The 16,362-nt window shown below is 34.6% G+C and overlaps 1 protein-coding gene across 21 annotated transcripts in view; it reads left to right on the forward strand.

Annotated features, from left to right (window-relative positions):
* LOC112834663 (disintegrin and metalloproteinase domain-containing protein 32-like) overlaps window positions 1-16,362 on the forward strand; it is a 194,361-nt gene that overhangs the window by 6,555 nt on the left and 171,444 nt on the right. For 20 of the 21 annotated variants that reach the window (XR_012381174.1, XR_012381175.1, XR_012381173.1 and 17 more), the window contains exons 2-3: window positions 7,206-7,285; window positions 15,243-15,304. Coding sequence is in view for 15 of the 21 variants with exons in the window: in XM_073902495.1 (XP_073758596.1) it covers window positions 7,206-7,285; window positions 15,243-15,304 (142 nt within the window). In the remaining 6 variants the exon portion in view is untranslated. Of the gene's footprint in view, window positions 1-7,205; window positions 7,286-15,224; window positions 15,305-16,362 lie in introns of those variants that run through there. The other variant, XM_073902505.1, reaches the window with a different exon arrangement.

Below are 16,362 nucleotides of genomic sequence, written 5' to 3' on the forward strand. Positions count from 1 at the left end.
CCAACTGGAAGTTACAAAACATTTCATAAAGTTATATTTCATAAAGTTATAGTTAAACTGTATGATTGCATTCTATAGAAGTTAGATAACAGAATGTTACTTTTCTGCAGTGGAGGTCAGTATAATTACTCAAGTGTGGCAAAGTGGTAAGAGAAGGAGATAATCTCAGGAAACAATTGGTCAGTTTGCAGAAAGAAATGATAGGGAATAAATCCAGAAATTTGGGGCCTTTCAGGATTTTAAAAGGTGACTGATGCCACATTCCAAATAGTAAGAAATGGAATTTAAAAAGGTTTGAACACCAGTGCGTCAGTAAAACTCTCAATTAGATAAAATTACTCAGGGCAGAGCTCTGATTAAGGGTATGGACATACATTTTTCTAGATAGACTCAAGGCTGCCATCATTAAGTTGAAAGAGGGAGAGAGAGAAAGAGAGATGGGAGGGGGGAAGGGAGAAATAAGAGTTAGGCAAAGAAATTAGAGAAGAACAGAAAATATTTGCAATTCATTTGTCTGAAAGGGGCCAAGTATCCAAAATATAAAAGACACAGAAATAAAGCAGATTTGAAAATTATGACTTTAAAAAGTTTTGTATGTGTATAACTTATATTGAAAGCAACTAGATGAGGAACTACTAAGTTTTTGAAGGTAGTATATTAGCAAAGGAATTTCAAACTCAGATTAAAAAAGCTTTTGACTATTTAAGAATTAAAATAGCCCTTGGGCCCTGAAATTTCCAGATGTAGGTAGTAAACTGGAAAAGCCATTCAGCTCTCAAGGAAGGTATATTTGTATTTAAATCTATTATGGTATTTTATGATTTCTATGTATTATGCTTTTTATATGAGAACATTTAAAAAAGTCTCATTTCCTGTCTTACATGTTTTGTATTTCTGATTGTAATGTAACAAAGTCCAAAATTAAGAATATAACGTCTTCCAAAAAAGACAATGACTGTAGAAAGTTGTCAGACACCACCCTCATCTTCTTACATATTATTGTTATTTAGTATTTAGTGCCACTTTTATTTATTGTTTCCGAAATTAGTCATCATCTCTATTACTGTTTACTCAGTCAGGTTTGCCTGGATTTATCCACTGTGTACTGCTTTCTTTGCTTACTTTGTTTCTAGCACTTCTTTCTTTTTTAGCTTTTTCATAAGAATTCTGAGTGGCAAAATGTCTGCTGTTCACTTGAAAATATCTTTATATCTCCCTCCCTCTTGAATGACAGCTTAGCTTGGTATGGAATTTCAGGTTGACAGTTATTTTTCCAGTAGCACTTTGAAGATAACACTCCATTGCTATTTGTCCTCTACTGTTTTTTAAAATTTTAATTATGGAAATTTCAAATAAATGCAAAAGTAGAGGAGTATAAAGAACCCACCTTCAATAGTTATAAACTCCTGGCCAGTTCTTTTTCTTTTTAAGTTCCTCACCACTTCCTCTGTTCCATTATTTGGAACAAATTATAGACATATCATTTCATCTCTAAATACTCCAGTATATATTGCTAAATGACAAAAAGATACTTTTGAAATATAACCACAGGATCGTGATCACACCTTAAAATTTAACAATTTCTTATATCATCCAAATTTCAGTCAGTTCAAATTTTATTTATTTCATTTTTAAATTTTTATTTAATTTCTTAAAAAAGATTTTATTTATTTGAGAGAGAGAGGGAGAGAGCAAGAGAGAAGGAGAGCACAAGGGGGGGGCAAGGGGAGAGGGAGAAGCCGACTCCCTGCTGAGCAGGAAGCCTGATGCAGGACTCGATCCCAGGATCAGGACCTGAGCCAAAGGCAGACGCTTAACTGACTGACCCACCCAGATGCCCCCAATTCTGTTTTTTTTTAACTGAAGTATACTTGACACATAACATCCTATTAATGTCAGGTGTGCAACATAGTGATTCAATGTTTTTATACACTACAAAATGATCTCCACAATAAGTCTGGTTACCATAGAAATTTATTAAAATATGATTGACCATATTCCCTATGCTGTACATTACATTGCCATGACTTATTTATTTTATAATTGGAAGTTTGTACCTCTTAATGTCCTTCATTTATTTCCCCCAACCCAATCCATCCCGTTCCCCTCTGTTAATGAACAGTTTGTTACCTGTATCTATGAGTCTGTTTCTGTTTTGTTTGTTGTTTTGTTTTGTTTTTTAGATTCCACATACAAGTGAGATCATACGGTATTTATCTTTCTCCATCTGACATATTTCACTTAGCATAATACCCTCTAGGTCCATCTATGTTGTCACAATGGCAAGATTTACTTCTTTGTGATTGCTTAGTAATGTTCCATTGTGTAATGTTTGTATATATATATATATACACCACATTTTCTTTATCCATTCAACTATTGATGGGCACTTTGTTTGCTTCCATATCTTACCTATTGTAAATTTTGCTGCCGTGAACATAAGGGTGCATATATCTTTTCTTCAAATTGGTGTTTTTGTTTTCTTTGGCTAAATACCCAGAAATGGAATCACTGCATCATATGGTAGCTCTAGTTTTCATTTTTTGAGGACCTCCATACTGTTTTCCAGAGTGGCTACACTAACTTACATTCCCACCAACAGTGTACGAGGGTTTCCTTTTCTCCACATCCTTGCCAACACTATTTTTTGTCTTTTTGATCTCATTATGGTTTTGATATGCATTTCCCTGATGATTAATGATGTTAAACATCTTTTCATGGGCCTGTTGGCCATCTGTATGTTTTCTTTGGTGTAATGTGTATTGAAGTCCTCTTTCCATTTCTTAATTGGGTTGTTCATTTGGGGTGTTTTTAGATATTAAGTTGTGTAAGTTCTTTGGATATTAACTTTTGGATATTTTGGATATTAACCCCTTATCATATGTATGATTTACAAAATCTACTCTCATTCAATAGCTTGCCTTTTCATTTTGTTGATGGTTTCCTTTGCTGTACAAGTTTTTTAGTTTGGTGTAATCCCATTATTTATTTTTAGTTTTTTTTGCCCTTCCTTGAAGAGGCTGATCCAAAAAAAATATTGCTAAGACTGATGTCAAAGAGCTTACTGCCTACTTTTTCTTGTAGGAGTTTAATGGTTTCAGGTTGTATATTCAAGTTTTTAATCCATTTTGAATTCATATTTGTATATGGTGTGAGATAGTGGTCCAGTTTCATTCCAGAATTCCAGAATAATTTTCTCTTAGATGATGTATTAATGTTATTGTTGCTGTAACAGTTTATCACAAATTTAGTGGCTTAAACAATACAAATTTATTTATCTTACAGTTCTGTAAAATGGGTCTCCTTGGGCTAAAATCAAGCCTTGGCAGTGCTGTGTTCCTTCTGCAGGCTGTAGTAGACAATCTGTTTCATTGCCCTTTCCAGGTTCTAATGGCTGTTTGCATTCTTTGGCTGGGCCCCCTTCCTCCCACCTTCAAAGCTAGGAGCATTGGGCTGAGTTCTTCTCACACTACCATCTTTCTGGTTCTTTCTTCTGCCCCATTCATCTTCTTTTAAGGACTCTGGTGATTAAATTAAGACCACATGGGTAATCCAGGATAAATTCCCTATTTTAAGGTCAGCTTATTGGCAACCCTAAATATACTTTACTATGTAACCTAACATATTCACAGGTTCTGGTGATTAGGGTATGGACATCTTTGAGAGGAATTATTATTCCCCTTACCACGGACAGTGAGATGTTAGGGTCTAGGAAGAAGTAGAACTAAAAGTGATAAATACCTGAGGCAGTAAGGATGGTGAAGGTACATTGCTCTCACTGTCAAGTGAGAATGCAAACTTGCTCCTGGAATTCTCTGCTTATTGGGATAGAGAAAAACACCTTTTTCTATCAGGGATTACGTGCAGATGCCAATGCCTGTGTTGCTTTGCTTCAGTAAAGAGACTATATTTGGAACAATATTTGTTATTGCAGTCACCACCTGATTAAACTTAAGACAACTCATTGTCATTATTGCTTATCATCAGCACAAATCAAACAAACAAAATAGGAAAATAATAGGAATCACTGCTCTTTATATTTCAGTTCTTCTCAGGGTTGGAGTACTTTCTGGATTTAGAAATACTTGGTTTAATATTTTGGTGATGGTGCATATGATATTCAGAGATTTCTATTTGGCCCTCCCTACCATAATAATCCTCATTCTGTGGGTCAGGGAGGCAAATTGGGGATTCTATAAGATACTGATTATATCTATTTCCACATACTGTTCCGTAATTGGACAAATTATGATAGGATGCATTTGTAGACCCATGAGAAAACTCAGATTTGATCCTAAATTTCATGTATCACCAGTCTTCTTGTAAGCACACATCTTTTCCTGAAATGAACCACAATTATATTTTAGGTCCTCTAAAATAAGTATTAGCTTAGAGCAAGCGTTTAATATTCTGTACAAGGTCTGAGTAATTGGGTTTTGATTTTGCAGATCTAATCTGAAGATTTTTCTTTTAGCTGGTTATTTCATTCTACTTATATTTATCGATAAGACTGAGAGTTTTGATCTTACAGCTTAATTATGTCATACTTCTCTTGACTTCATACTTTTGGTAAAGTCTTTCACTGTAAAAATCTGACTTTTGGCTTATTTTCTGGGTGACTTTGTGTATGTTCTCTTAATTTGGAATATTTGTAGTGTTTACATAATAGATTAAATTTTTTACTTAGGCAGTAATAGTGATTCCTCACTGTAATTAGAAAATTTAGTATCTTAACTACTTCCCATTACCTGCTTTCCCCTTTATTGTATGACTGTGGTTATTTTAAATCTTAATTCTTCTATACTGTTATGCCATTGAACAATATGTTTCTACTTCTACCACTTGATTTTCAGCTTTAATCACAATTCTTTTTGGACCACATTGCTGTAAATTTAAGGGAATCAGCATGCACATATGGTATTCCTCTTTTGTTATACTGCCTGATATTATTATATATGTTATTATGTCTATATCATTCGCACTCTATTAAATAACTATAGTTCTCAAGGTTGTTTTAGCCTTATTCTATATTTAAATTTATTTAATACCCACTACCAGCCTTTTACTTTAACTCTACTGATATCTTCGTTGGAAGAAGTTTCTCTGCCTTTGGTGACAGGGACATTGAGCTATTCCTTTACGTTTTTGCTTGTGAATACTTCTCCTTTGCCTCTACATTTGAATGGAAGTTTTGCTGGGTATGAAATTCCAGGTTTTTCACACTTCTTTTCTTAAAGATTTTTAAAAGACCTTGTTCTTCAAATGTGTAGAAGCATATGGGAATAGCCATATGCTTAACACTCTGAATCCACAGTATGTGTAATTAGTCTTTCAAGTATGATCTTCTTTCATTAAAGTTTCTGCATATGCATAGAAACATATGGGAATAGCCATATGCTTCTCACTGGAACTACACTGTATATAAACCATCGCTCAAATAACATCTTTTTCATTGATATATATGTGTTTGTAAATGTATATGTAAAAGAATGTGGGAATAGACCTATTTTTACCTGAATGTAACTACATGGAGTATAATGTGTGTTTCATGTAACAATTTCTTTCATTAAGATAAAAGTGTTTGTAAACATATGATGTGAGCATATGGGAAGAGCCCTGTGCTTATCTCATTGAACTACACTGTGTATAATCCATTGTTAAAGTAACATTTTCTTTCGTTAATATATATGTGTTTGTAAATGGATGTGTAGAAACGTAAAGGAAGTGCCTTGTGCTTCACTCACTGAAACTACACTGTGTATACACCATCATTCAAGTAACATCTTCTTTAATTAGTATAAATCTAGTAACACTGGAACTCGCTAACCCTAACCCCAACCTTAGCCCCTAATCCCAACCCCTTAACTCCCCAACCCCATAACCCCCAACCCCTAAACCTAACCCTAAATCGAACCCTCTGGAGAGTTCTCTAAATAGCAGGATGCCAGGCACATACCCTCACCCTGACCCTAACTTTAACCCTAAACCTAAAATTGGCCATAAACCCTAACCCTAACCCAGCATCTGAGAAGAAAAAAAAAAAAAAAAAGAAGTGGTATGTATACAATGAAATATTAGCCATAAAAAGAACAAAATCTTGCCATTAGCAATGACATGAATGGAACTAGAGAGTAGTATGCTAACTGAAATAAGTCAGAGAAAGATGAATACTATGTGATTTCACTCATATGTGGAATTTAAGAAAAAAAAACAAATGAGCAAAGTTGGGGGGGAAAGGAGAGCGGCAAACCAAGATATGGATCCTTAACAATGGAGAACAAACTGATGGTTACCAGAAGGGAGGGGGGGCATGGGTTAAATAGGTGATGGGGATTAAGGAGTGTACTTGCTGTGATGAGCCCTGGGTATTGTATGGAAGTATTGAATTGCTATATTGTACACCTGAAACTAATTAACATGTATGGTAACCAACTGGAATTTAAATAAAAACTTAAAAAAATAAAGACATTGTTCTTCATTTTTTTTAATGTTGAATAATGTAAAATTCTCAGGCTAGGCTGCTTTTCTCCCTAATGCCCAATATGATTTTATTTTATTTTTTTTAATATTTTATTTATTTATTTGATAGAGAGAGACACAGTGAGAGAGGGAACACAAGCAGGGGGAGTGGGAGAGGGAGAAGCAGGCTTCCTGCTGAGCAGGGAGCCTGATGCAGGGCTCAATCTCAGGACTCTAGGATCATGACCTGAGTTGAAGGCAGACGCTTAATGACTGAGCCACCCAGGCGCCCTGCCAATATGATTTTCTTTTTCTTTCTTTTTGCTTATAGGCCCATAGGATTCTTTCTTTACCTTAGACACACAATAACTTTAGTAGAATATGTCTGTTTTATTATCAGTTATTCCTGAATTCAGTGAACTTTCCAGTCTATGGTTTCTAATCTTTTATTTCAGGAAAATTTTCTTGAAGTATATCTTTGATTATTTTTTGGTTTATCTGTTCTGTTTTCCTCAGGATCAACAAATTTTGTGTAAGTTTAATACTATGCCCCTGTCCCCACCCTCTGTCCTTTTTTTGGTCTTTCAAAACTATCTTGTCAGTTTTTGAATTAAGTGTTTTCAAGATTTTTGTAGGAGTACATATTGATTACTCATATGTGCAAAAGTGAATTCTACAAAAGAACCTGAACAAATACTTAGTCAGGTATAAGATACAATTATTAACTGTCTTTTTCCTTTCTTCAGGTTCTCAAAATTCATTTCTACAAATTATAGTTCCAGAGAAAATCCATGTAAATACAAGTGATAATTCAGAAGCAGAAAATGTAAGAGATAATTTCATGTTAATATTATATGAAATTTTTATTTTTATTAATAACAGTTAAATATATCAACCCCATTATAGAATGAATATAAGTTTGCAGTATTACTACTGATATGGAATTTAAGGTTTTGATAGTAAAAGCAAATATATAGATCAGAATGTTGTGTTTTGCCTAACATTTGTTATTGCTTATGGTAAAAGTTTTAAAAGTTCAAATAAAATAAATGATGTAGGGGCACCTGGGTGGATCAGTTGGTTAAGTGTCTGCCTTTGGTTCAGGTCATGATTCCCAGGGTCCTGGGATCGAGTCCTGCATAGGGCTCCTTGCTCAGCAGGGAGTCTGCTTCTCCGTCTCCTTCTGTGTGTTCTCTCTCTCTCTCAAGTAAATAAATAAAATCTTTAAAAAAATGATGTAGAAGAATTAGGTTCTTATCTGAGGAATATCTAGATGATTCTATGAAGAGAATAATTTTCTCCGAATGGTTAAGGAGAATCTTTTTAAAATTTTTTTAATTTTAAATATAGTTGACACACAATGTTACATTAGTTTCAGGTGTACAACATAGTGATTCAACATGTCTCTACGTGATGCTGTTCTCACCACAAGTGTAACTAACATCTGTCACCATACAACACTATTATGATATCATTGACCGTATTCCCTTGCTGCACCTTTTATTTTCATGACTTATTCCATACAAATGAAAGCCTCTATATTCCACTCCCCTTCAGGCAGTTTGCCCATCCCTTAAACCCCCTTCCCTCTGGCAACCATCAGTTTTCCTTTGTATTTACGGGTCCGGTTCTGCTTTTTGTTTGTTTGTTTATTCACTTGTTCTGTTTTTTTAGATTCCTCATATGAGTAAAATCATATGGTCTTTGTCTTTCTCAGTCGGGACTTATGTCACTTAGCATAACGCCCTCAAGGTCCATGCATGTTATCAGAAATGACAAGATTTCATCTTTATTTATTGTGTGATATTCCTGTGTGTGTGTGTGTGTGTGTGTGTGTGTGTGTGTATACCACATTTTCTTTACATATTTATTTATCAATGGACACTTAGATTGCTTCCATATCCTGACTACTGTAAATAGTGCTGCAGTAAACATGGGGTACATATATCTTTTTGAATTCGTGTCTTCATTCTATTTATTTATTTAATTCCAGCTATATTAGTTTCAAGTGTATAATACAGTGATTCTCATTGCTCATCATGATAAGTGTACTCTTAATCCCCTTTCTTGTTTCACCTATCCTCCCATCTGTCTTCCCTCTGGAAATCACTGGTTTGTCCTCTTTATTTAAGGGTCTGCTTTTTGTTTGTCTTTCTTGTTTTGTTTTGTTTCTTTAATTCCACTATGAATGAAATCATATGGTATTTGTCTTTCTCTGACATATTTCACTTAGCATTATACCTTCCAGATCCATTCATGTTGTTGCAGGTGGCAAGATATCATTCTTTTTTATGGTTGAGTAATGTTCTATTGTGTATATGTACCACATCATCTTTATCCATTCATCTATCAATGGACATTTGGGTTCCTTCCATATCTTGGCTATTACAAATAATGCTGCAATAAACATAGGGGTATATAAATCTTTTCAAATTAGTGTTTTTGTATTCTTTGGGTAAATACCCAGTAGTGGAATTACTGGATCAAATGGTCATTCTGTTCTTAATTTTTTGAGGAACCTCCATACTCTTTTCCATAGTGGTTGTATAAGTTTGCATTCCTACCAACAGTGCACTAGGGTTGCTTTTTTCTACCTACTTGCCAACACTTGTTGTTTCTTGTGCTTTTTATTTTAGCCATTCTGACTGGTCTGAGGTAATATCTCATTATAGCTTTGATTTGCACTTTCCTGACGATGAGTGATGTTGAGTATCTTTTCATATAACTGTTGTCCATCTGTATGTCTTCTTTGGAGAAATGTCTGTTCATGTCTAGTGCCCATTTTTAAATTGGATTATTCGAGCTTTTTTGGTGGTAAGTTGTGTAAGTTCTTTATACATTTTGGATATTAACCCCTGATCAGATATACCACTTGCAAATATCTCCTTCCATTTGGTGGGTTCTCTTTTAGTTTTGTTGATTGTTTCCTTTGCTGTGCAGAAGCTTTTTATTTTGTTATAGTCCCAATAGTTTAATTTTGCTTTTGTTTCCCTTGCCAGAGAAGACATATCTAGAAAAATGTTTGTATAGCTCATGTGAAAGAGATTAGTGCCTATGTTTTCTTCTTGAAATTTTATGTTTTGGGGTCTCATAGTTAGGTCTTTAATCCATTTTGAGTCTATTTTTGTGTATGGTATAACATAGTGGTCCAGTCTCATTCTTTTGCATGTGGCTGTCCAATTTTCCCAACACCATATATTGAAGAGACTGTCTTTTTTGCATTGCATATTCTTTCCTGCTTTGTCAAAGATTAACTGACCCTATAGTTGTGGGTTTATTTCTGGGCTCTCTATTCTGTTCTGTTGATCTATGTGTCTGTTTTTGTGCCAGTACCATGCTGTTTTGATCACTACAGGTTTGTAGTATAGTTTGAAATCTGGGGTTGTGTTGCCTCCAGCTTTACTTTTCTTTTTCAAGATTGCTTTGGTTATTCAGTCTTTTGTGGTTCCATACAAATTTTAGGATTATTTGTTCTAGTTCTATGAAAAATTATGGTATTGCATTAAATCTCTAGATTGCTTTGGATAGTAGAGACATTTTAACAATATTAATTCTCCCAATCCATGTGCATGGAATATTGTTCCATTTGTCTGTGTTATCTTCATTTTTTTTCATCAGTGTTTTATAGTTTTGAGAGTACAGGTCTATCACCTCCTTGGTTAAGTTTATTCCTAAATATCTTATTCTTTTTGGTGTAATTATAAATGGGATTGTTTTCTTAATTGCTCTTTCTGCTACTTCGTTATTAGTATATAGAAATGCAACAGGTTTCTGTACATTGATTTTGTATCCTGCAGCTCTGCTGAATTCATTTATCTGTTCTAGTAGTTTTTTGGTGGAGTCTTTAGGGTTTTCTCTATATAGTATCATGCTGTCTGCAAATTAAGTTTTACTTCTTCCTTACCAATTTTGATGCCTTTTACTCCTTTTTCTTGTCTGATTGCTGTGGCTAGGACCTCCAGTACTATGTTGAATAAAAGGGGTAGGAGTGTACCTCCTGGTCTTGTTCCTGACCTTAGGGGAAAGGCTGTCAGTTTTTCACCATTGAGTGTGATGTTAGCTGTGGATTTTTTATATATGTCCTTTATTATGTTGTAATAATAACCTGTAAACCTACTTTGTTGTACTTTAAATGAATGAATGTTGTACTTTGTCAAATGCCTTTGGGGCATTGATTTAAATGATAATATAGTATTTATCCTTTCTATTTTTAATGTGATATATCATGTTGATGGATTTAGAATATTGAACCATCCTTGCATCCCAGGAATAAATTCCACTTGATTGTAATGAGTGATTTTTTTAATGTATTGTTGGATTTGGTTTGCTAATATTTTGTTGAGGATTTTTACATGTATGTTCATCAGAGATATTGGCCTCTAGTTTTCTTCTTTTGCAGTGTCTTTATCTGGTTTTGTTATTCGGGTAATGCTGGCTTCAGAATGAATGTGGAACATTTCCTTCCTCTTTACTTTTTGGAGTTGTTTGAGAAGAATAGGTATTAACTCTTAAGTTTTTGGTAGAATTCACCTGTGAAGCCATTTGGTCCTGGACTTTTGTCTTTCTGGAGTTTTTTGATTACTTATTTGATTGTTTTTAGAAATTTATCCGTTTCTTCTAAGTTGTCCAATTTGTTGGCATATAATTTTTTATAATATTTTTCTGTATTTCTTTGGTGTTGGTTGTTATTTCTTCTCTTTCAATTCTGATTTTATTTGAGTCTTCTCTCTTTTTTTTTGGATGATTCTGGCTAAGGTTTTATCAATTTTGTTTATGTTTTTAGAGAACCAGCTCCTGGTATCATTGATCTGTTCTATTGTTTTTTTAATTTCTATTTCATTTATTTCTGCTCTAATCTTTATTATTTTTCTTTCAGTTGGTTTGGGGCTTCTTTTACTGTTCTTTTTCTAGCTCCTTTAGGTGTAAGGTGAGGTTGTTATTGGAGACTTTTCTTGCTTCTTGAGGTAGGCCTGTATTGCTATAATCTTCCCTCTGAACAGTTTTTGCTGCATCCCAAAGATTTTGGACTACTGTGTTTTCATTTTCATTTGTCTTCATACATTTTTTGATTTCCCCTTTGATTTCTTGGTTGATCCATTCATTGCTTAGTAGTATGTTGTTTAACCTCCATGTATTTGTGTTCTTTCCAGATTTTTTCTTGTGGTTGATTTCTAATTTCATAACATTGTGGTGAGAAATGATGCATGATATGATATCAGTCTTTTTGAATTTGTTGAGACCTATTTTGTGGCTTCACATGATCTATTCTGGAGAATGTTTCAGTTGCACTTGAAAAGATTGTGTATTCTTCTCTTTTTTAGATGGAATAGTCTGAATATATCTGTTAGTTCCATCTGGTCCTATGTATCACTCAAAGCCAGTTTCCTTGTTGATTTTGTGTTTGGATGATCTATCAATTGATGCAGGTTTTAAAGTCCTCTACTACTGTATTATTATTGATTTCTTTCTTTCTCTTAATAGTTGCTTTATGTATTTGGGTGCTCCCATGTTTGGTACATAAATATTTACAATTGTCCCATCTTGTTGGACTGTTCACTTTATTATTATGTAGTGTCCTTTGTCTCTTGTTACAGTCTTTGTTTTAACATCTATTTTGTCTCATATAAGTATTGTTATCCTAGCTTTCTTTTCACTTCCATTTGCATGATAAATGTTTTTCCATCCCTTCACTTTGAATCTGCATGTGTCTTTTCATGTGAAATGAGTGTCTTGTAGGTAGTATATAAATGGATCTTGCCTTTTTATCCATTCTGTTACCCTGTTTCTTTTGATTGGAGTTAATTTACATTCAACGTAATTTTTATAGTTATGTACTTAATGCCATTTGTTGCTTATTTTACAGGTTTTTTTTTTGTAGTTCTCTGTTCTATTCTTCTCTTGCTCTCTTCTCTTGTTGGATGGCTGTCTTTAGTGAAATGCTTGGGTTTCTTTCTCTTTATTTTTTGCATATCTATTATAAGTTTTTGATGTGTTGTTACCGTTAGGTTCATATATAACATCCTATGTTTATAGCAGTTCTGCATTAAGTTGATGATCGCTTACGTTTGAACAGATGAAAGCACTGATTTTTTACTTCCTCCTCCCATATTTTAGGTATATGATGTCATACTTTACATCCTTTTATTTTGTGAATCTTTTTTTAAAATTTTGTGAATCTTCAGACTGATTTTACTGCTTTTGTGCTTTAACCTTTCTATTGATTTTATGTGATCGATCTACTACTTTTGTTATGTTTTTATGTACCTGTGAAATTTTTTCCTTTCCTACTTTTCCTACTCTTGCTTATGGTCTTTCCTTTCCAGGCAAAGTATTTCCTGAATCATTTCTTGTATGGCTGATTTAGTGGTGATGAATTCCTTAACATTTGTTCATCTGGGAAACTCTTTTTTTTTTTAAAGATTTTTAAAAATTTATTTGACACAGGGAGAGAGAGACAGCGAGAGAGGGAACACAAGCAGGGGGAGTGGGAGAGGAAGAAGCAGGCTTCCCACTGAGCAGGGAGCCCGATGCGGGGCTCGATCCCAGGACCCTGGGATCATGACCTGAGCTGAAGAAGATGCTTAACCACTGAGACACCCAGGCGCCCCTGGGAAACTCTTTATCTCTCCTTCTATTCTGAATGATATCCTTGCTGGATAGAGTATTCTTGGCTGCAGATTTTTTTTTTCCTTTTAATACTTTGAATACATCATGCCAGTCCCTTTTGGCCTACAAAGTTTCTGCTGATAAATTTCCCTTGTATATAACTGTTTTCTTTTCTCTTAGTGCTTTTAAAATTCTCTCTTCATCACTTCTTTGTACCATTTTAATTATTACATGTCTTGGTGTAGACCCCTTTGGGTTGATTTTGTTGGGGGCTCTCTGTGCTTCCTGGATCTGGATTTCTGTTTCCTTCCCCAGATTAGTGACTTTTTCATCTGTTATTTCTTTGAATAAGTTTTCTGTCCTCTTTTCTCTCTCTCTTCTCCTTCTGGGATTCCTATAATGCTAATGCTATTATACTTGATGGTGTTGCTGAGATTCTTAACCTATTCTCATTTTTTATTGTTCTTTTACTTTTTGCTCTTAAGCTTAGTTGCTTTCCATTACTCTGTCTTGTAGCTCGCTGGTTTATTCTTCTCCTTCCTCTAGTCTATTTATTCCCTCTAGTGTATTTTTAATTTCTATTATTGAGTTCTTCATCCCAGATTGGTTCTTTTTATGTTTTCTATTTCTTTGTTTAGGGTCTAATGGGGATCTTCTTAAGTCGAGTGAGTATCTTTATGAGCATTACTTTGAATTCTCTTTCAGACATATTGCTTATCTTCATTTCATTTAACTCTTTTGCTGTGAATTTGTTTGCTTGTTTGTTTTCATTTGGGACATATTCTTCTGTCTTCTCATTTTGTCTAACTATTTGTGTCTGTTTCTATGTGTTAGGAAAGTTAGCTACTTCTGCTCTTGAAAGTAGTGGCTTTATGACGAGATGCTGTTGTGCTCTGAAGTGCAATGTTCCCTGTTTACCAGAACCTGTTGCCTCAGGGGTGTCACCTATGTGTGTTGTATGTATCCTAATGTTGTGATTGAGAGGTGTTTGCCTTAGGTCCAATTGTCTGCAGTGGTTCTCTTTGCCTTTTGTGGGCAATGTTTGGTCCCTGTGTTGTTAAGGGGCCAGTCTGGGGCTGCCTTGGACTTGAATTGAGTCAGACCAGATGTTTGCCAGAACTGCAGTCTTAGCACACTGCAGATGCTCTCCCTGTGTTGTTCCCTGAGAAATTTTCATTGGTGGGCAGGGCCTGTAGTCAGACCAGATATCTAGTCCCATTCTGTTTGTTGGGGTTGCAGGGACCCCAAATTACCAGGCTCTCTCTGTGCTGCCCCTTGTGGGGTTTTTGTGGGTGGGCAGGACTGACAGTCACAGATCCTAGAAGGCTTATCTTTTTCTTTGTTCTGATATTTGTATCTTTTTGGTTTTTATATGCTTAAGTTTTCCTTCCAGTGATGCTCTAACTCTTGCTTTTTACATATTCTCTTTGGCTGGATAAAATCTCATCACTCAGGTTCAGCAACTTAGTGATATTGCAACCTATTGTTATCCATGTTTTAACTTGAGAATAGTAGTGATAGAGGAAAAACAGTACCAAATTTTGTTCAAGAATCTTCTGTTTAAAAATACAGGAATCAGGCAATACATTTTAAGAAAACAGTTATATCTTTTGTGCCTGATAGAATAAGCTTCGCTGATATATGATACCTTATTATCCCAATGATGTCACCTACATAGACATTATAGCATAGCATGTGGTCTCTAATTTCAGAAGAGCTTAAAATTCAGTTATATATAGTTATATATAGATTTCTAATCCCATATAAATTCTTAGGTTAGGCTTATTTTTATAGAAATAGTAAGACTGGATTATATAATAAACATGTTATAATTTTTGATATATTGTTGCAAATTTTAAATCATGTATAGTCTGAGACATTTTTTTTTAAAGATGTATTTATTTGAGAGAGAGAGAATGAGAGAGAGAGAGTACATGAGAGGGGGGAGGGTCAGAGGGAGAAGCAGGCTCCCTTACTGAGCAGGGAGCCCGATGTGGGACTCGATCCCGGGACTCTGGGATCATGACCTGAGCCGAACGCAGTCGCTTAACCAACTGAGCCACCCAGGCGCCCAGTCTGAGACATTTTAGGGATTATTTGGAGGGATTGATTGATGTAAAATTATTGTTTTGCTGCTGTTACATGGTTCTTCATCTCAGTTGTTCTGGATTCTCTAGGAACAGATATCCTATATTATTGCAATAGATGAGAAGCCATACACTGTACACCTTAAGCAAAGGTAATATTTTTTTCATTTAGTGTTGTATTTCATTTTATTGATATGAATTTGTTTACTTATAATAAAAATGGAGTGTTAAAATAATTAATGTAGTTGTTATTAAACATTTGAGTTGTTTCAGATCAACAGATGCTTTCCTGTGAATTAATTAAATTTTTGGTCCTAATGCCTCAAGTAGTCTTTTGTGAATGGGGGGAACAGGAAAAAGATAAGGGCCCCCCTCCTGAAGATTAATCTATATGATCTTATGTTGTTGACAGAACTAGAAGGACCTGTATAATCAGGGCAGAATGTTGGAATAAGAAGTAAGTCTGTAAATGTTTCAGGGTTTGATCAGAGAGGCAGGCCTGGAATAAGGAATTTAATATGGAATGAGACTATACACTTGTGAGAGTTTATGGAAAATAGTACTAGCTGTGTACTTCCTTCAGGGAATTGAGAAGGTAATTGAAATAACTTTCTGTAAGGTTTAATTCTCTCATGGAAACCAGGAAACCATGGAAATTTCTCTCATGTAGAGAAAAGCTGGCTTAGAATGATTTTGTGACTTTCAATAGGATAATTGCAATTAAATTTTGGTTATAGAACTAGACTACATGGTATTAGGGACAGGTGGATTATGAGAAACTTAAGGTAGTAATTTGTAAATAACTTTTTCAAAAATGTTTGGCAGAAAAAGAAGAAAACAGGTGCAGATAAATGTTTTTTAAGAAGGGAGAAACAAAGTTTTTTGGTTGAAGGGAAGTTTCTTAGAGATGTATAAACAAGCAATTCATTGTATAAAATGCCAAAGAATAGCATTGAGTAAAAGAAGAGTTAACCTACTCCTTCAGACAGAAGGGAAGAAGAATATGGTAAATGACAACTCAAAGATCTTTTCAAGTATATAAGAGGGAAGGTGAAGAGAACTCACAGTGCGTTTGAACATCTTATCAGGACTGTAAACAGTGGTAAGAATTATAGGGACTAGAGTTTAGGAGATGGGTAAAGCGTGTGTGTATTGTTTTGGGAAATTACTTGCATAATGATTATGATGGCATAGTGATAATTAGGAAGTT

Source organism: Callorhinus ursinus, unplaced genomic scaffold (assembly GCF_003265705.2).
Source record: "Callorhinus ursinus isolate GAN/ISIS: 27379988/994484 unplaced genomic scaffold, GSC_fseal_2.0 scaffold17, whole genome shotgun sequence".
Classification (NCBI taxonomy): domain Eukaryota; kingdom Metazoa; phylum Chordata; class Mammalia; order Carnivora; family Otariidae; genus Callorhinus; species Callorhinus ursinus.